The following is a 19914-nucleotide window of genomic DNA, read 5'->3' on the forward strand; positions in this document are numbered from 1 at the left end:
TATATGCGAAACATCATCTTTTCAATCATAAATAAGCTAACTGCCATTTTTTCTTTTTACTTACAATAGTAGTAATAGTATGATTCTTGGTCTAATATAATATTATATCATGATTTGTTATATTCATTCTGTATCTGTACCTTGTGCCTGGACTGCAATATATCTCGACGCAAATCCTATCGTTATCATCACTCTAATACATCTATCGTGTATTCATATATTCATATATATCCATGTATATCCATGCCCATGTATAACGCTATCAGCCTCCCACCTCCCTCTCCCCCCTTTCCCCCCTCAAAAGAAAGTAATGAAAAAATAGATCAGAGGGAACCTCGAAAAAAAAAAAAACAGAGAGAAATATTAAAGAAAAAATAAATGACCTGAGATGAAATAAAATAAAAGAATTAAAGAGATAAAGACGGCCTAAAATTCAGCAACCAGGGGCAAATCCCTCGAACTCGTCCCAACACGCACGACAAACGTTCCGGTGACAGGCATGACCCAATTCTGCTGGATGGTGCACCAATACGAGAGGTCCTTTCTCGTGAGATTCAGCTTCACCTCACTACTCTCACCGGGATCCAGCTCCAGCTTCTCGAACCCACGAAGGACTTTCACGGGGAAATCGACCGGGGATCCGGCGCTGTCGGTGACGCCCTGCGGGTAGGAGAGATACAACTGGACGACCTGCTTGCCGGTTCGAGCGCCGGTGTTTGTCAGGGTGACTTGGACTTCGGCATAGGTGTCGTAGAGACTGGGATTGCCTCCTTGGCCGCCGCCGGCGGGGGAGAGGGGAGCGGGGGTGTGGTAGCCCGGGGGATAAGGGTATATCGGGCTGTGTTTGACTTGCTTGGTGCTTTCAATGTACGGATAGACGTATTTCTTGAGACGGCGGAAACCCGGGGGGAACAAGGCGGAAGAGGGCGCGGGGATAGTCTCGTCGTAGGAAGGGGGCGTGAGCCCGGTAGGACGGGGTGAAGGGAGGGCAGATTTGGGCTTGAGCGGGGTGACGACGAGATTGGAGAGGGTAAAGTTGGTGTAGGAGAGACCAAAGCCGAATTCGTAGCGGGGGTTGATGTTGTACTTGTCGAAATGGCGATAATCGACAAAGAGACCCTCAGTAAAGTTCTGCTGGGGCACGACGCCGTTGGGGTAGTAGAGGATTTGGCCGCCGGGGCCGTAGTCTTCGAGGGATTTGCCGACAGTGTAGGGCAGACGACCACTTGCGTCGTCGTCGCCAAATAAAATGTCGACGAGGGCGTTGCCGCTCTCTTCGCCGGGGAGATTGGCGAGAAGAACGCCCTTGACGCTGGGTATGTCGATCCAGCGCTCGACTACAACGGGTCCGACGGCGTGCACGATGACAATGGTGTCGCCTTTGCCACCGCCGCAGCTCTTGGCAACGGATTGGACGAGCTTGTCTCCGCCCTTTTGAGGGAAGAGGTCATTACGGTCGCCGCGAATACCGCCCCATGAAATGTAGCCTTCGCCACTGTCCGAGTTGATAAATACAAGGCAAAGGTCTTGCTGGTCGAGGGTTTTAGCAGCATCTCCGTCTAGTGCTGGTTCGTTTGTGAGATATTCGGACAATTCGACATGCTCCGGATCAAATGCAGAGCGAAGAGCCTCAATAGGAGTGACCAAGTAAGGGAACTCGGCAGCACCGCTGCCCCAACCAGAGGCTAGAGTGCCTTCATTGCAGCCACGATCTGGACAGGCGTTTCGTCCTCGTCCCTCACCGGCGTCTTCTCCAAAGATGGCCACGTTATACTTTGAGCTTGGTCTCGGCGTAGACATTCTCTTCTCAACGCTTGACGCGCTTTTGCCTTGGCGGCTCAAGGGCAGAATATTGCCTTCATTCTTGACGAGAACCGTTCCTTCTGCTGCAATCTTGCGGGCGAGATTGCCGTGCGAGTCCTTGCCTTTGCCTTGCACATTGAGAAATTTATTCACAACACCCGTGGCATTGTCATCTGTGCCAGGATGCAAAAGTCCAGTTTCGTCATCAGTCCACGAGGAGAAATTGGGACCTCCTCCATCTTCCGGCGCGGGCCATTTCTCCTTGTCGTCTTGGCCGAGCTGGTACCATGCGGCAACAATTCGAGTTACCATGTCGTTAATCCGGCTCATGGGCACAGAGCCGTTGAGGACAGCCACGGTGAGACGGGATCCCCACAGTGAATCACCATCCTGCCACCGCAAGCCGTCGCCTGGCATGGTCATGTCGAGTCCGGCCAGAGCACTGGCAACACCACTGCGCTGAGCGAGCCAGTCTGACTGAACAAATCCCTGAAACCCAAGCTCATCTTTGAGAATACCGTTGAGAATCTTGCTATTGCCACAGGCATAAGAGTTATTGACCATCTGGTAACTGCACATGACGCTAGCTACGCCGGCGCGGACACTCTCTGCAAACGGCCAAACGTAGAGTTCATGCAGGGTGCGATCATCAATGTTGGAGGACATGGCATTGGGAAGGCCCCATTCGAACGATTGTCGGAAATGCTCTTGCTCGTTCAGAATGTAGTGTTTGGCAGTAGCCATGACTCCTTCGTCCTGAATGCCGCGAATTACAGCTGCAGCCGCTACAGCTTGCAGGACTGGATCTGGACCAAACCCCTCCCAGTTCCTTCCACCGGCAGGCATTCGGCCAAGTGGACCCATATTGGGGCCAAGCAAGACATTGACACCCTTGAGACGAGCTTCAAGTCCCTGGGCCCGGCCACGCTGATACATTAAATCTCGATTCCATGTGGCGCCCGTGGTGATGCCGGCAGGGAATGCAGTGGAATGGTCTGCAAACCGTATGCCCAGAGGTCCGTCCTGTAAACAGAGAGCTGGGAAGCCAGCTTCACTCGCACGGCCTGGCGGATCATTCATCTCAGCTCTCCTATCGCGGCGTATGGGGATTCAACAAATTGCATACCGGTATTGCCCACGCAGAGCTCTCCCATCCAACCAACGCCAGTCGTAATGTTAACCTTTTCCACTAAAGACATTGATTTGACTAATGCTTCAGCCTTTGTGTAGCTCTCTTGCCAGGAGCTAACCGTGCCTCCTAGAGGAGAGGGATACCTGGGAGCAGTTTGGTAGGTTAGCATATCAGGATTGCAGCCTCGTAATTACTACTATGAACCCACCATGATGGACTCTCTCCGTCCTTTGGTGCACTTTTGTAGACCCAAGCACCGCTACCTGTGAGCAGCAAGATTATAGCTGCGACAAAAAGTACAGTGATGATTGTACAGGTTCGTCTGGGCCGATGTTTTTGGCCAAAGAATCCGCGGCGTCCATCACCACGATCTCGGAACGCTGATGCAGGTTTGCTTCTGCGTCCTGCTTCTGACACGACCGACTTTGCATAATGGCTGTTCTCATAATCTGCATCTTGACTCCAATCATGCTCCTCATCCGTCGAGGACCGATATGGCCCGTCCAAGGAAGCTCGGAGAGGAACCTCCTGCTCCTTCCGCACGTCGGCACTCTCGAATCGACGGGCCATCTAAGCAAGCCTGAAGATTCGAGATTCTACAAGAAATTACTTTCAATTTCAATGGTTCTTGCCATTGAAAGGATTTGTATGAGCTTTTCACGAGCTGGGCCACAGAGCAGGTAGGCTGTTGTGGGGTTTCTGGGGTTCTGGGATCCGAATGACAGCTTATTCAGCAGTATGAAGCAATCATCAACAGTTATCCATAAACGCTAAGATATATGCAGCGATAGTGCACACTTCCGATGCTTCCCCGGCCGATCCTCCTGATCTACCCAAGCTACACGTAACTACAACGAAAATCTACCAATGATCCTGAATCTGCATATGGAGCGACCTCATCGACTCTGCGCACTGCGATGCGTTCTCGCTATACCAATACATACAAGTAACGGGTAGATGCAAATCAATTCACCCAGTGCCTCCGTCCCTTGGGTCTTGTGATATATCTTAGCTATAGTACCTTACCTTGTGGATTACCAGAGTATAGGACTGCGTACAGTGCTGAATTCATAATCTTGGCATTATGGTTTCAGAATGTCCAGTTGCGGTGGTGGCACTGTGTGCTGAGGGGAATATGTATAATCCAGTAGTTTACATATCATATGTAACAATTTCATACAGTGATTGTCATAAGAGCCATCGGTCGCTGGACACCTCAGAGGGCTCGAGCACAATTGACTACTTCGTACTCACAGAATGATGCAATTGAACTTGCATCACCCGGCGCCCCCGCCCGCCCGCGACGATGCGATGCAACGCTGCCCATCTGAAGACAGAAATCCATTGAAGATAGAGCTACTCACTGAACCCTTTTTTTCCCGCCATCTTTTATCGCCGCGAACTTTATCTTTATTCATGGCAGGGCGACGCCTGGGTGGAATTCCCTCGTATTCTTTCTCGTCTACCACACCCACACCCAGACAACTGCTCGGGAAGATCAAGAACATCTCCCGTCACAGGGCTATTTCTGGCCACACACCCACACCTTTTCTCCCACACACACTCATATGCAACTTCCCTTGATAAATCCACAAGAAGAAAATGGTCCACCCACTGCACCAACAGGAAACTTCGTATCCGCAAAAAAAGAATATTGTAAACACAATTTCGACAGTAATCTTTGATAAATAGGGTTATTATTAGAATTGGCCATTCGGAGTCCGCTTGACCATTTCTTATTCACTCATTTATTTTGTAGTTTTGGAGTGACCACATTCCAATTGACATAGTCTTGCCTTTGATCGATGAATATCAGATCAATGGTCTTATCCGCCATGGGTATCGGGCAAAGCTGCTGTTATTTCGCACACAAGCTGAAAAGAGTCAAGCCACATGAGGGCTACACACCCATCGTGGCCACTTTACTTCTGTTGAGAGGCGCTAACAGGGTGAGCAATTGATCATAATACCAGTGGCGTCCTTGATGAGAAATTGTCTGTTACCTGCCCTGGCCATTGTGCCATGCAGGCTACTTTTGGCACGGAACTCTAAAAGGGCCACGGCAACGTTGCGGTGCCGGATCTCGGATGAGAATAAAAAGCGGTGGTTGCGGCAAAGCTATCCTTTCATCATCATCACAAAGGTAAAATCCAGCGTAAAAGAAACTCTAGGCGAAACAGCCCTGACCGACTTAAAGCATTCGCCTCCTTCATTCAAGCTGCCCGAGACATCCGTTGCCTGTCGAGCCGGAGAATAGCCTGGGTGCCGTTTGACCACTCTGAGTCGTCCGGGTGGCTTGTCTCGTAGTCAGCGCACTTGCCTCACCAGACTGGCGGATGGCCCTTTGACTTTGAGTAGATCAAACAAGGGGCTTCTTTCCCGGATTGACGCCACTCGCAGCCTTTGTTCGCTGCAAACCCAACATTGGCAGATCAAGGAGAACAAAGGACGTATTGGCAGCACCTTATCAACACTTACTATGTACCTGCCATTATTGACAACTTTTGGCAGCCTGCAGCAAGTTGATAGACCCACTGTGAGATGCAGTCACTGTATGATCGACTGATGCCATGCATAATGTCCATCATCTGGCCTATTGCATGCAAGTAGAGATGGCGGTGAGTTGCAAAAGGATACGAGACAGACAGGTATCGGTACGGTGGGGAAGACATGCGAACGTGGATCCTCGCTCACCAGTGTCTCAGAAGAAGCGTATGCGTGCGCAAAAAAAATGCAAGCACGTAGTATCTCTCCCACATTGTCTGCCAGGGATATGTACCTGTACCATGTGCAGTACTGCAAAGAGGGTCTCGTTCTCTTGCATTGCTCGTTACTGGATTTCGTGGTAGATTCTGATACTGGCCGTGGGCGAGAGCACCAATGATCAGAGGCCAATCCAAAGAGGGAAAGAATTAATATGGCGGCACCGAAAGCAACAAGACGGGAATTTAATGCCAGGGGTGCATGGTGATTAGGCTTCAGGTCCAAGACTGATCGAATCACTCGAAAGATATTCTTGGGGTCATGGACGACCGAGCGCCCATCGACTAGCCTGAGGAGCTCGAATGAGGCGAGGGCGATACAGAAGGTGGGTGGGCGGGTATGAGTCCAAGATTGGCAAAAGACGTCTTGTAGATAGTTACCCTTTGAGAGAGAAAGACGAGAGAAGGAAGGTGATGGATAAGGAATAGCTCGGATACTTGGCAGGCGGAGAAGGCGTTCGACTAGCGAATTGGCAGTTAAAAGCGGCATGGAGTTTTGGCTGGAAGAGGCGTTCCTTGGTTCTACAGTAAACTTAGGCAGTCACCTAGTCCTTCTGGGCGATGATAGTGCAAGGCCCGAATGTTGATGGGGCCCAAGACCCTCGCCAGACTGCTGGGATTGTTGTGCTCTAGTATGGGGTTGAACAGAAGATCCATTTCCCAATTGATCTGTTTCCCTCGTCTAGGGCCTGTCAATCGCACGTTGTTTCCCCTTTGGAAGGCCCTGCGTTGTCCCCACATGATTAAAGTGACATGAAGGGTGAACAGAAAGATACCATCTGTACGGAAAGAGTGTCGCTATCGGAGACTACCCATCTATCGATTGCCTTTTTCATCTTCCATGTGTAACGTTCACTTTACGCCCACCATGCCTAATCCTGGTCGCTGAGCTAAATCTGCCTGGAATCGAACCTTTTGGCTTTGACATCAACAGCTCCCATCTCAGTACACGGTCCAGCACTAACCTACCTAACTATCCGAACCGAACACGGCTCTTTATTCGTCTTTGAGCCCGGCCGTACAAAGTAACTGTGCTCATAACAGGAAGGGGGAAAAAAAAAAAAAAGAAAGCAGACCCCTGTCGGGCCTTGTCCATTTGCCGATGATGCCAGACCATTCCAGCCCACATCACCACAAGCATCTTCGCATGGTCGTTGACCATCCCCTTCTCTATCAGGGTTCAATCTTTCGACCTGGATGTTGCCAGGCAAGATTTTCGGCCCCAACCACTCCGGAGACGCCAACCCGTCCGGCTGGTCTTGGTGCTTGCGACCAAGACAAGATGCAATCGCCGCCGCAACGTCAGCGTGCCCCCAGAACTGGACCATGATGTGTACAGCGCGACAAGATCTAGTGCGCGTGTCTGCCATGCCCCCATGTGTTCGAAAGCCAGCTAGATGCCCCAATCTGGCAGAGCAATAATTGTCTGGCCCCGGGATTGCTGGTCCTTGTCCAGCCCAGGCCGGCCGAGCTAAGGCATCGCATCGATAGCGGTTGCTGGATCTTTTCCAAACATGGCTTTTGGGTGGCCAGCCGTATCGCCAGTGAAATGGCATAGCGGCCGTCGTAGCATGCTCTGCCTGTGCTTCAAAAACACACGCTGCCCTGCTTCTTGTTGCCCTTCTGTTTCCTCCATCATCATCACTCATCATTCATCACAGCTCTTCTTTGCTGGTCAGGATCCCTTCGTTTTCCTGCACCTTGCTGTCCCCTCTCTCGAGGCGACTTGAGCATTCATTCTCTTTTATCTGAATTCCTCGTCCTTCGTTGTCCAATCTCTCCCACAATTGCAGAGAGAGAGAGAGCTTCGAAATCTAAAAACACATTTTTCCCTAGTCGACAGTTGTGTCTACCAATTCTATCCCTCGCAATGGAATATCCTCGTTCTACCACGGCCAACACCACGGCCACAGCCACGCCCATGCGCCCTGGCACTCCCGACTCTGCCGAGCCCTATGGCGATTCCATCACTCCGCTGCCTCGCCAGCAGAACCCCTTTGCCTCGCCCTTGACCTCTCGCCCGGCTTCTACCACGGGCTCCATGGTCGGGCCGCGCGTGCCTGGCGCTGGCCCCAACTACTTCCACTCCCGCCGTGTCAAGCGTGGTGAGGCCGAGAGACCCTGGACGAAGAAGAAGGACCCCAAGGAGAAGTGGGTGACCATCCTCCCCCTTATCGGTATCCTCATCGGTCTCGGTATTTCCGGATTTTTGATCTGGGATGGTCTCCGCACCGTCGTCAAGCACAATTACTGTCTCTTGCTGGACGAAGATTGGTCAGAAGGTTTCAATGACAAGGTCTGGACCAAGGAGGTCGAGGTTGGCGGTTTTGGGTATGTTGTTAATTACAAATGGCTATGCTTGTCTACGTGAATAATGGCTAATCAATTTTTCCACAGTAACGGTCAATTCGAGATGACTACCAACACTGATGAAAACGCCTACATTGAGAATGGAAAGCTCGTCATCAAGCCCACTCTTCAGGACGCAAAGTTGATTGAAACCAACAACATCATCAACCTGCTTACTGACAAGAGCTGCTCGTCTGATATTTGGTCCAACTGCGTCACTTCCACCAACGTCACCAACGGTACCATTGTCAACCCGGTCAAGTCTGCCCGTATCAATTCCAAGAAGGGTGCAGTTATCAAGTACGGTCGTATTGAGGTCAAGGCCCAGCTTCCTGCCGGCGACTGGCTCTGGCCCGCCATTTGGATGTTGCCTGTCGACAGCGTCTACGGCGAGTGGCCACAGTCCGGTGAAATTGACATTGTCGAGTCCCGCGGTAACAACTACACCTATTCCCAGGGTGGTAACAACATTGTCAGCAGCGCTTTGCACTGGGGTCCCAACACCGCCAACGACGCTTGGTGGCGGACCAACGTCAAGCGCGAGGCTCTGCACACAACCTACGCCAAGAAGGCGCACACTTTTGGTCTCGAGTGGAGTGAAAAGTACCTCTTCACCTACATTGACACCCGCCTGCTCCAGGTTCTCTACACCAAGTTTGATGAGCCTCTCTGGAAGCGTGGTAACTTCCCGATTGCCGACAGCAACGGCACTCGTCTTAGCGATCCCTGGAGCCAAACTGGTAACGACGCTACTCCCTTTGACCAGGACTTTTACCTCATTATGAACGTTGCCGTCGGCGGCACCAACGGCTGGTTCAAGGATGGTTCCAGTGGCAAGCCTTGGGTTGATGGCTCTGCCACCGCCAAGAAGGACTTCTGGAATGCCCGTGACCAGTGGATGCCCACTTGGGAAAAGGACGGCCAGATGTTGGTCGAGAGCGTCAAGATTTGGCAGCAGCAGGGCTACAATGGCTGCTAGTCGTTCTGGCAGCCAGCGCGCTTTGCATATGCTTGTTTTGTTTTGGGGTTCCTTGGTTTCACCCCTTTTTTTTTTTTTACGAAGATTATAGATTCCTACTCACTTTTAATGATTCCTCCTGTCATTGACTTTTTTTTTTATTGAGGGCGCATCTCTTCTACATAGCCTGGGAGGGTTTGAGGATACTGAAATGGTGTTGGTTACGACCCATCATATCTCTGCAAATAGTTTTTGTCTTATGATAGTCACTAAAGCATGGCATCAATAATCAAGCCAATTCATGATATATTTAATTACCATTTATCTAAACTAATTATCGAGCTCCTCCCTTTCAGCATCTTCGATCCAGTGAAATATAATGACTGACTCGATTTTCCTACTTACTCGCTACGGCGCTATGTAATGTAGGTAGGTACTTACCCGACGGCAAAGAAGCTCGACTATATTTCATCTACTTCTTTGACCCACTGACCTACCTAAGCTCAATATTTTAGCCTCCCGAGCCGAATCATGTCGCATCCAAGCATGCTCCAAATAATGCTCTTTAGCAAACTGGGTCGAGCGAAAGGGGGGCTATATTTCCCAAGTTTAGGGCCGATTGCAATAAGCGTCGACTAATCTAACGCAGGCATACTGGACGATCCGGCTCGCTACGATGTTCTCTATCCACGTGGGCTCAATGTCGAAACAGACCACTTTTTCTAGACAGACTGAATTACAGTGCAGCCAGCTGTCAGGAACAATTCGCTACGATGAATTGCTGCTGATAGTTGACTGGACAATCCAGATGCCGCAATTTCCTTTTGACGCTCAGCGACAAAATCGGCTCAGATTAAAATTAGTCATTATGGCCGCGCAGGTCATCTGCCTTTGATGAGCTGGGAAATTACAAAAAAAAACACGCCTTTCGTGGTTGTCTAGAAATGACTGCGATCCCTCGTCCACCGGTACTTTGATTTTCTGCTAAATAGATTAATGACGTCGGTACCGATTTCTCTAGGCTACTTCGGGAAGGGATGCCGAAATTATTCTCCTCCACGCGACAATTATTACCAATAAGCGCTGTGGCTGTCAAAGCCCAAGGACAATGAACCATCATCATTCGCGCTGGACAGAGAAACAATGAAGCAAACAAAGAGAGGGGACAACGAAGGCAGAATAAAAGTCTTTCCCTTTTACTCATTGCTGACTGACATGATTAAAGCGGCGTTCAACTCTCTAGTACAGCTCGAGTTTACTGGCATGCCTAACTGATATTTGTGGAACCCAAAGATAAAGCAAACAAGCGATGCATCCAGGCTTCAAGCATTTGGAGGTCACCAGTCAAAGGTCTACAGTTTTCTGTTTCATCTCTAAATATTTCAGTCTTTGATTGGCTTCTCAAGTATCGAATTATCAGCAGCGAAAAAATTTAATCTCAGGTTTTGCGTCAAAGAAAAATGCCTAGATCATCGATCTGTTGCTCTTATTTCAATATCCTGATCCGAGGAATTTGAGCCAGGCGGCAAAATGATAGAGCGGAGATGATTGTTTTTGTTTGCAGTCTACCACAAATCTCGTTAAAATTGTAGCCGACTACTATAGTGTCGCCGTTTCTTTACAATTTCAGCTGGACAATGTATGCTGTGGATCGATTTGGCTCTTGTTCCCCTCGTCTAAGTATTTGCGGTGGAGCGGCACCATTTTCTTGGCTTTCTTGGACGGCAATCTCCTACGGATTGACTGGGCGCAGATGCTGAAGTGATTACGAGAGAAATATCGAAACCGAACGAGGCCTTTGATCTTGGCAGGAGCACTCGAACAAGGACAAAAAAGCAATTGGGCTTTTCAGCTCCTCTCGGAATGTTCAAAGATTTAGATCCACACCCGTGATATGCGAGCCCCGCCACAAGAGAATCCGTTTAGAGCTGCATCATCCGTCTTCACCTATCACTATACTTTGGGTGGCATTCTGCCTTATTCTATTCAATTGACATTTACAGCAAGCCAATTGCATTGCATTGATAACAGCCTTGCACAGACGCTGGTGCATCATTGGTCGCCAGCGCCAGACCGTGTGCTTCGGATGCTACCGGGCTATGAGCCGTCAGTTATTCATCGACAAGCCGATGAAGCGGGCCGTTGGGTGGGGACAATCTGCTTTTGTCTCCAGGCGCTGCTAAAGCTGCAAAGCTCATTATTGATTTTGCTTGTTTGGGAAGAAACCATGTGGTTTGACTGCTGCTGCCTTATCCATAACATCAACTTAGTTCGGAGTGCTACCTTCTACTGCCATCTCCACTGCCGCAAGCTTGAACAATGCAGGCAGCAATAGCCTACAGGTACCAAGAGTACACTTTGCAAAAACGAGGGTCTAGTATTGATACAGACATCCTTCATCTATCTGAGTGGGACCAGATCTGAGCTGATCATAACAGCAGGCGACCAGCGGAGCCATATTAGCGCCACAGTGTTTGTTGCATTCATCCATTTGCGGCGCTGCTTGGCAGAAAATTTACTGGTACTCGACATTATCTTAATCGCAATTGGAAAAAATGCGGAGCTGCATAGAACATGATAATGGAACAGAGCACGACATAACGAATTTTCTTATCAATGAAAAAGCCATGGTGAGAAGATTGCACGTGCCAATGGCATGATGAGATTCGGAGCGAAGCCATGGTTACCAATTGTTCCAGGCAGGTCGCTCAATGAAAAATAGCATTCGCTTACTCTGTACTCCGGTACACAAGGTGTTTCTAGATAATTCATACATGACAATGCGTGCGCCGCACAAAGGCTCAACAAATAAAAAAAATTGGTCGAGTCGCTCGGGCGTGCCATTTGGCTCCTGCTGGCTCTACTGATGGCACCGTCTTGGCCGGTCTCGCCACTTGGCGGCATAGGCAAATTCGACGAACAGGCGCGGAAGAGAATATGGATTTCCACTCTGGGACGATGTGAAGTCTGGGCGTTTCCCTTTTGAGAATCCCTGATTGGTTTAGCGTGGATCTTTAAGCACATGCGAGTGACAGCAGTGGAGAAGTGGGCCATGGGCCGAGAGCCACAAAAGCCAAAGTGTGGAAAGGTCCATCGAAGATTCCTGTTTGGGCGATGGCACATACTAAACCAGGTACTCCGTATACGTTCCCTTGGTACGAGTACCATTGATAATTCGTCTCGTCCCGAGGAGCGCGGGATTGCCCAGCAACCCTGCAACGTGGCTGACGCTCGCCCTTCAAGCCTCTCGCCGCTTTTTGTGTGGGCAACTGAGGGGAGGCTGCTGGGACGTTTTTCTTGGTCTCTCAACCACGTCTGCCCATCGCTATCCCTCCTCGAGCATAGCAAGAAGCTTAAACCTTGTTCCTGAACTCCAGTGACACACGGCGAAGACCTGCTTTGGAACACCACCACTCAGGGATGAACCCGACTTTTCCTGCCGGTCTTGACGCTAAAACGTTGCAGTCCTTCCGGTACGAGAGCCTGATAAAATCACCACGCTAATGGACATCCCACATTTTCCACCTTACCGCAAGGTTTCTGCTCTGCCCACCTTGCCTCACTTCACCGGCATCTCAGCATACACGAAACAAGGCACATGCTGAAGTGAAACACAATGGCTTCGATCATCGCCAACCATGAACCGAAGCTACGCATATCGACATCGCGGAGAATTGATTTGTATTTTTGCTCGTCTGTTCCTTCTCTCTTCAGCGCTGGAGTGCTCGCAAACCCGTCCGTCGGGACCGCGCCGGTTGACAAGCTAAAATTGGTGCATTCTAGCGTCATGGCTGGCCCATCGGACTTTGACGGTATGTATCTGGAGACGCAGCTACCCTGAAGGCAAGCTCGCCGCACGCAATGGAAAAGTACTTTACCGTATACCGTCTTGTCGGTTTCTCCATTGATTGAGTTACAGTGGATCTCCGCTGGGTGACAATTATGGGGCGACTTTTACTGGGCTTGCAGTTTTCGACAGCGATTGATTGTGCACAAAAGAATCGGCTTGATATGCTATCGCACTGAGCATTGGTCCTTTAGAAATCATTACAGGGAGGCATGCGCTCGGAATACGACCACCTTGGGTGCCGCATCCTCGCGATAGGAGACGTCCAATGTGAAGGCGAGCATCCCGATTGCTTGGAACACCACGCAGATTCTATAGCTCCCTTGCCGCAAGTGGGCTTCTCAACCGTCTCAGGATGTAGTAGAGGCTATTCGCTGGCGTATCTTCTTTGGCCATGACCCGGTGGCTTAAATTATCCTTTGCTCGGATCATCCATATCCTGTCTGATTGTTTCAAACGTGGCAATTGGGGGCCTTTACTGGTGCTGCCGGCAGTTTGGTCGCACAGGGTGTGGCTGATAAGCAGCAGCGCATCCATTTCGCCTGCAGTTTTCGCCATCAAATCCTTGGAAGACGTGCAGGGCAATATCTATGCTGACAGCCAGGGGGGCTGTTTGATGGGGCTACTGAACTGTACAGTGAGTTTTGACGATGCGAATGGATCCTCTGCTTATTGCACCACCTACGAAAGCGGGATGCGCACTGGAAGTAATAATAGCATATCATGCCGTATACGAGAGTTGAGCGATGAAGCCGCTTGTCTGTGGCGCTCCCGGACCTCAGCCCAACGACGGTTGCTGGTCGCTACAGATATGTAAAAATGGTGATGACGATCCTTTGTCGTCCTTTTTTCTACATGCTTCGTGTACAGACACCCACAAGCGGCTTCATCGGGGCACATTTGTGTTCACTCTTTCAACGTCGTTGTGGAGAGCGGGGACTGCGCCCGCGACCGCGGTATCAAAACAAAAAAATATTACCTTAGCATGCGAGATCCAGATCGGATAGAGAAGAACCTTCGGGCGGTTGAGGGAGGATTATTTTTGGGAAGTGAACGGAACGAGAGCATGACCCAAAACAGTAATACTGCAACCTGGACGATAACCCAAAGCAAAGAAAAGAGAGAACGTCGGTTCGAGAGTGCAACTCAGTCAATGAATTATGCGAGACGCCGCCCTAACGCCACCTGGACCGTGAGCGAGGCCTTGAGCGATGCGCTGGTGGGAAAGATTGATGGCGGTCATCCCAAAGGGGAAGGAACGCCTTTGACACTAATTGCCAACCATCCCTGCTTAGCTCCTTCCTCAAATCGACAAGGAACAAGGGGAAAACAACAATGGGCACCTTTCAGGGGTATTTTTGGGACACGCATGATGGCATTTGTAGCTGACACGCCAAGTGGTAGTGCAGTGGTACATGCAGATAGCCATGCTGATTTGACGCTTGTCATTCTGGGCCATGTCGTCCTTCTGCCCAGCGACTAGGCCCCAATTGCTACTCCGTATCAACCTCACCTCGGCCTCACCACAGCTCTATACTACGTACGACTTAACTACCTCTATACACTGCACACAGCAACAGGACGCCAGTGACACCCTTGCTACTGCTTCTCTCATGCTGCTGTTGCTCCTCACTGCCGGGTTCCCCCAAAATGGCATTAGCTAATGTCGAGACCTCGGTCAGGGTCCCCTGGTCTCCCCCCAGGCATCACTGCTGCACCTACCAATAACTCCAGCCTTGGCTTGACGGCTTGACGTCTACAGTGGGCGTACATGTTAGTGTGCGGAAAAGATGAAGCCCGATGAATCGTGAAATTGCTCAATTCGGATGAGGCCGAGCTTTCTAAGGACAGATTAGGATGGATCAATTCTCTTCTGGGGATGCCTTTGGCTGTCTTAGTTCTCCATGGACCCCGTCAAAGACCCTGTTAGGTTCTCGCCTCTCAATATATCGTCTGTGCATGTTAATTTTTTGAAAGCTGGGCTGATCGACCGCTTTTCCAATTCAACTGGCGCCAAGTCAGAAATTCCAGATCGCGCGCTGTCCAGGCAAAGGTAGCGTTCTTTTTGGCGTGCCACCGAGAGGTCGATGGAATTAGCTATCGCCCTCTTGATTGCACCTCTCTTTTTTTTCTCGCGTGTCACGACTAGACCGCACACCACACCCCCCATGTGGCCCATTGTGAGCCCCGGCCGGCCTGAGACTCCAGCAATGGAGACAAGGTTCAATCGGTCGATAGTTCGAGCTTCTTTTGTCTTTTGTTGGCCTGTCCTCAATGCCCCCTGCCCCTCCTCTTGGGGCTAGTATCAATTCCCACCCGCACTGTCTTGGGAAGCTTGCAGCCGCGCCTGGATCCCGATTTCACCTGTGCTCATGGCCGGGCTGAACATCATAAACACTGCCTCCCCGGCCTCGTGGTGGTCGTTTTTCCTGTCTTCACTACTCCCATCACATACACTCTCTCCTCCCGCCTGCACTACCAGTCGTTTGGTGCTGTGGAGGTTCGGTCTGCCTTGAAGCTCTTCCTTGGTTGTGAGTCCCTTAATCAACTCGTCCCGAGATATAACTGGCGAATGGACACCCATATCTAATTGATCAGCTACAGCTTCCATCAGATTTCTGCTCCAAGGTCTCCATTGGCTGAAGAGGGTAGTCGATCCCCATTCACCTCCGTCGTTCGCTTCTTCTGGAGTCGTCCTTTTGGAACTTTCTCTTCTTTTTTAATTCATTCGTTGCGATTGCCCGGAGGGCATCGTTTGCAACCGTCGTTGCTGTCCTGCGCTGTCAAGGCCAACCAGCGTCACGATGGGTCTCAAGAACTATCTGAAGTCCGGCAAGGGCGACAACAATAACAACAATGCCACACCAGCTGCTCCCGCGGAAATGACTGAGAAAACCGTGATTCCCCCGCCAGTTGCGGGCCACTTTGAACCTCGCGCTCCTGCTTTTGGTTCCTCGCGAGCATCGCTGGCACCATCCACCCGCAGCTCGACGATGCTTGACGACATCAAGCACGAGGTCATGGTCAACTATCTCTACCAGCAGCAGTGCAGCCGTCTCTGGGTCAGCGATGGTAGTGGTGAGATGGAGGGTGTGCTCCTCCGAAAGAGCAGAGGCAACTACATGGCCTGCCCACCCCAGCTCGCTCAGTCCTTGTTTGCTGCCGCCTGTGCTGCGCTCAACGTACAGGTGAGTTGATGAAACGAGCAAGTTTTGCGCACCCGAGACGTGAATGTTTTTGACTGACGAAAAACCTACTGCCAGGTCGCCATGACTGTCAACTCCCGTGTCATCAAGACTTTTCTGCAGTGGTCGCCTGACGCCGTTGACGTGCCGCTCATGAATGGTCTTCGCATCCAGATTCTCCCTACCATGGATGATCTTCCCCGTGCCCGCAAGCATCAGTTTGCCGCTTTTATTGCGTCCGAAGCCATCTTGGTTGTTTGGGATGACGAGGCCACCAATCTGGTTGATCGTGCTAAGCAGATTGAATCTGAGCTCATGGAGCTCGTGTGGAAGACTGGTGAGCCCGATGAGGATGCGGGTGAGAAGAAGATGCCCGAAGTCCGCGAGGTTGAGGTCGATGAGGAGAGCGGCGAGATCATTCCCGAGAAGCGACCTGTCAAGCTCCAGAACACTGTTCTCGTCTCGTTCACGCTCATTATCGTTGTGGTTATGATTGGCGCTGGTTTCCGACAGATTGCTATCGAGACTTCCGTCGATCACTCTTACCTTCGTCTGGCTTTCCTCGCTCTTACTCCTCTTCAGATCTTCTTCACCTTGGTAAGTGGTTTCTCTTCTATCTTTCTAGATCCGTTTCTGCTCCGTTTGCTGACTTGGCTGCTTTCTAGTTCTTTGCTCAGGTTATTGTTGGTTGTGTCGCCCAGTGCATCGGTCCCATCCGCCAGATGACGATGAACTCCAAGTTCTACTCTGCCCGCTTGCCCCCTCGTCTCACCAACCGCACTCTTCCCCACGTTACAATTCAGTGCCCGGTCTACAAGGAGGGTCTTCAATCGGTCATTGCGCCCACCGTCAAGTCCATCAAGCAGGCCATCTCGACCTATGAACTTCAGGGTGGATCGGCCAACATCTTCATCAACGACGACGGTCTCCAGCTGATCAGCGAGGAAGAGCGACGTGCGCGTATTGAGTTCTATGCTGACCACAGTATTGGATGGGTTGCTCGTCCCAAGCATGGCGAGAATGGTTTCACCCGACGTGGTAAATTCAAGAAGGTATGTATTATTTGTTTTTTTCTTTCTTTATTTCGCATCACGTTGGTGGCGCCTCGTCATGCCGTCATTGGGGCGCTCGAACGTAGCTGTACCGGCGCTTGTTTCAGAGCTAGCGAACAACACTTCCAAGAGTGGCGTCAAGAGATCTAGATCAACGGGGTCCTTGCGACAAATTGTTCCTGTGGTGCCGAAAATTTGATTTTGGCTAACTGGTTTGTTTTTTCTACTCTCTAGGCCTCCAACATGAACTTTGGTCTCATGATCTCGTGCAAGGTTGAGGAGAAGCTCACTTTGATCGCTCGCCCTGATGACTGGACTCAAGCCGACGAGGCTCAAGCTTATGAGCGCTGCCTCAAAGAGGTCGTCGAGGAAGATGGCCGCGCCTGGGCTGACGGTAACATTCGTGTTGGTGACTACATTTTGCTGAGTAAGTCACGTGATTTTCGAGATGATTATTTTACAGTCTTGAACAATATCTGACCTGGGGATTTTCTTTCTAGTTGACTCTGATACTCGTGTTCCCTCGGATTGTCTGCTTGACGCTTGCAGCGAAATGGAACAGTCGCCTGAAGTCGGTATTATGCAATTCTCTTCTGGTGTCATGCAGGTCGTCCACACCTACTTTGAGAACGGTATTACATTCTTCACCAACTTGATTTACACTGCTATTCGGTACACTGTCTCCAACGGTGACGTTGCTCCTTTTGTCGGTCACAATGCCATTCTCCGGTGGTCTGCTATTCAGCAGGTCTCGTACGAGGACGATGATGGATATGAGAAGTTCTGGTCCGAGTCTCACGTGTCTGAGGACTTTGACATGTCTCTTCGTCTGCAGGTCAACGGCTACATTATCCGTCTTGCTGCTTGGGCTGGAGAAGGTTTCAAAGAGGGTGTCTCGCTCACAGTCTACGACGAGTTGGCTCGTTGGGAGAAGTACGCCTACGGTTGTAACGAGCTTCTCTTCAACCCCATCCGTGTCTGGCTCTGGCGTGGTCCTTTTACTCCCTTGTTCCGCAGCTTCCTCTTCTCCAACATTCGTTTCACCTCCAAGATTACCATCATTTCGTACATTGGAACCTACTATGCTATTGGGGCCGCCTGGATCATGACCACTGCCAACTACTTTGCCATGGGTTGGTACAATGGATACCTCGACAAGTACTACATCGACTCGTGGAAGGTCTGGTTCTCCATTGTCATTGTCTTCAACGGTCTCGGAAACATTGCCTTGGCTATTATGCGGTACCGTGTCGGTGAAAAGTCCTTCCTTGCAGCTCGTAAGTCCATCTTTGAATCTGTCTATACTTGAATTTTTCTTGAGTGCTAACGATACCGCCCTTTTTTTAGTGGTTGAAAACTTCAAGTGGATCATCATGCTTGCCATCTTCCTGGGTGGTCTCTCGCTTCACGTCTCTCAGGCTCTGCTCGCTCACATGTTTGAGATTGACATGACCTGGGGCGCCACCTCCAAGGAAGCCGAATTCTCCAACTTCTTCATTGAAGTGCCCAAGGTGCTCAAGCGATTCAAGTTCTCCATGACCTTTGCCCTCATCGGCATTGTCGGCATGATCATCCTCGCCACGGGCCCCTTTATACCGTACGACTGGAAGATTACCGACTTTGTTGCCATTCTGCCCATGGCCACTGTCACGGTGTCACACTTGCTTTTGCCCGTTGCCCTCAACCCCGCCCTGATGACCTTTTCGTGGTAGTCCTCGCCAGCATCCGCATGGGTCATTTGTTTTCTTGTCTTGCAAAAACCACTCCCCCTTTTTAATCCTCTCACGCCTCCATCACTACATTCCTTTTCTTTTTTTAATCTTCTTGACGATCCTTATGACATAAGTATGCTCTTCGAGATGTGTCCTCTACGGCTTCTCACTCGAAAACTTGTTACATACTATTTTTTTTTTTAAGGTGGACCCTTTTTTTTTTCTAAACCAGGTCCATCCCTCATATACCATCTACCGTGGTTTGGTGTTTTGTCTTTTGGGGTCTATTTTTCTTATCCGCCTTTTTTTAATAACTTTTTTTTTTCTCTCTCCATCCCATGCTTTCCGGAGCTGGGTGACATCCTTTTGATATCAATTACTGGGTCTGAATGAAATGAAGAATGGTCACAAGACGGATCAACGGGAGAGGGTCCCTGGGGATTTTTTATATATATACATACCTTGGTTATAATTATAGATTGCATTGTTTCTTATTTTAATTTAAACTTAAATTTATATTAATCCTTTTAAGTTAATCATTTCAAATCATTCTTTGAAATTATCTTTCTTCTTTCAATTTTAACGTGTTCTACCGACTGGTCCAGCCTCTCCTTTTTTCTCTCCCTTTGACTGTTGTTTGTAGTCGGATTCATTTGCATTAGTGTTCGGAGTTCCCCTGTCTTTTTTGTTTTTTTTTCCCTCCTTTTCTTTTCTTTCTTTTCTAATTTCCTTTATACAAGGTCCATTTTTCAATGTGTATATTCTTTTTTTTGGTCTAAGATTCCATTTGAGTCTTGACCTTTTATTTTTATTTTTGTTTTATTCTTCTTCTTCTTTGAATCATGTCCACGTTTTTTCTTTTTACTTTCATTTTTATTTTTATTTATTTTTATTTTTTTATTTTAAATTGGTTTTTTTTGCTTATGCCCGTATTTCTTCCTATTCTTTTTTAAAGGGTAGTACCCGACTGAATTTTGACAATTTCGCAACAGGCAGCTCGGGCTACTTAGCCGGCCAGTGGCCGCTGTACAGTTTACAGTATACAGTATACAGTGTACAGTATACAGTGTAAATTACTACATTCTACATTCGAAAATCTACATTCTGCATTCTG

General features: G+C 49.6%; 7 protein-coding genes across 7 annotated transcripts; 4 read left to right on the forward strand and 3 right to left on the reverse strand.

Annotated features, from left to right (window-relative positions):
- Window positions 1-372: 372 nt before the first annotated feature.
- Window positions 373-3590, reverse strand: L228DRAFT_249582 (glycoside hydrolase family 3 protein). Its single transcript, XM_018333119.1, has 3 exons — window positions 3144-3590; window positions 2930-3078; window positions 373-2867 (listed from the first exon to the last, which is right to left on the reverse strand). The coding sequence occupies exons 1-3, from the start codon at window positions 3503-3505 to the stop codon at window positions 427-429; spliced, it is 2952 nt and encodes a 983-aa protein (XP_018186319.1). The 5' UTR covers window positions 3506-3590; the 3' UTR covers window positions 373-426.
- A 1454-nt stretch (window positions 3591-5044) lies between these two features.
- On the reverse strand, window positions 5045-6321 carry L228DRAFT_249585 (hypothetical protein). The gene has a single exon (XM_018333120.1). It carries the CDS (start codon window positions 6185-6187, stop codon window positions 5483-5485), a length of 705 nt encoding a protein of 234 aa, XP_018186320.1. The 5' UTR covers window positions 6188-6321; the 3' UTR covers window positions 5045-5482.
- A 265-nt stretch (window positions 6322-6586) lies between these two features.
- On the reverse strand, window positions 6587-7710 carry L228DRAFT_178977 (hypothetical protein). Its single transcript, XM_018329544.1, has one exon. The coding sequence runs from the start codon at window positions 7347-7349 to the stop codon at window positions 6663-6665; it is 687 nt and encodes a 228-aa protein (XP_018186321.1). The 5' UTR covers window positions 7350-7710; the 3' UTR covers window positions 6587-6662.
- L228DRAFT_270056 (glycoside hydrolase family 16 protein) lies at window positions 7568-9025 on the forward strand (the record flags this gene model as incomplete). Its single annotated transcript, XM_018335357.1, has 2 exons — window positions 7568-8028; window positions 8095-9025. The coding sequence occupies 2 exons, from the start codon at window positions 7568-7570 to the stop codon at window positions 9023-9025; spliced, it is 1392 nt and encodes a 463-aa protein (XP_018186322.1).
- Window positions 9026-10669: 1644 nt separating this feature from the next.
- L228DRAFT_178990 (hypothetical protein) lies at window positions 10670-11372 on the forward strand. The gene has a single exon (XM_018329545.1). It carries the CDS (start codon window positions 10899-10901, stop codon window positions 11337-11339), a length of 441 nt encoding a protein of 146 aa, XP_018186323.1. The 5' UTR covers window positions 10670-10898; the 3' UTR covers window positions 11340-11372.
- Window positions 11373-13752: 2380 nt separating this feature from the next.
- Window positions 13753-14745, forward strand: L228DRAFT_179077 (hypothetical protein). Its single transcript, XM_018329546.1, has one exon. The coding sequence runs from the start codon at window positions 13837-13839 to the stop codon at window positions 14332-14334; it is 498 nt and encodes a 165-aa protein (XP_018186324.1). The 5' UTR covers window positions 13753-13836; the 3' UTR covers window positions 14335-14745.
- Window positions 14746-15733: 988 nt separating this feature from the next.
- Window positions 15734-18800, forward strand: L228DRAFT_213107 (hypothetical protein; the record flags this gene model as incomplete). Its single annotated transcript, XM_018329969.1, has 6 exons — window positions 15734-16039; window positions 16115-16633; window positions 16702-17088; window positions 17323-17515; window positions 17589-18365; window positions 18436-18800. 6 exons carry the CDS (start codon window positions 15734-15736, stop codon window positions 18798-18800), a joined length of 2547 nt encoding a protein of 848 aa, XP_018186325.1.
- Between the last annotated feature and the right edge of the window lie 1114 nt (window positions 18801-19914).

The sequence above is a fragment of the Xylona heveae genome (assembly GCF_001619985.1).
Source record: "Xylona heveae TC161 unplaced genomic scaffold L228scaffold_9, whole genome shotgun sequence".
Lineage (NCBI taxonomy): Eukaryota > Fungi > Ascomycota > Xylonomycetes > Xylonales > Xylonaceae > Xylona > Xylona heveae.

Coding starts and splice junctions, on each gene's coding strand:
- L228DRAFT_178990 (XM_018329545.1), top strand. CDS start 10,899: ATGCGAGCCCCGCCACAAGAGAATCCGTTTAGAGCTGCATCATCCGTC.
- L228DRAFT_249585 (XM_018333120.1), bottom strand. CDS start 6,187: ATGCCGCTTTTAACTGCCAATTCGCTAGTCGAACGCCTTCTCCGCCTG.
- L228DRAFT_249582 (XM_018333119.1), bottom strand. CDS start 3,505: ATGGCCCGTCGATTCGAGAGTGCCGACGTGCGGAAGGAGCAGGAGGTT. Junction 3,079..3,143: donor GACGGAGAGAGTCCATCATG/GTGGGTTCATAG, acceptor AACTGCTCCCAG/GTATCCCTCTCCTCTAGGAG. Junction 2,868..2,929: donor GCTCTGCGTGGGCAATACCG/GTATGCAATTTG, acceptor ATGATCCGCCAG/GCCGTGCGAGTGAAGCTGGC.
- L228DRAFT_179077 (XM_018329546.1), top strand. CDS start 13,837: ATGCGAGATCCAGATCGGATAGAGAAGAACCTTCGGGCGGTTGAGGGA.
- L228DRAFT_178977 (XM_018329544.1), bottom strand. CDS start 7,349: ATGATGAGTGATGATGATGGAGGAAACAGAAGGGCAACAAGAAGCAGG.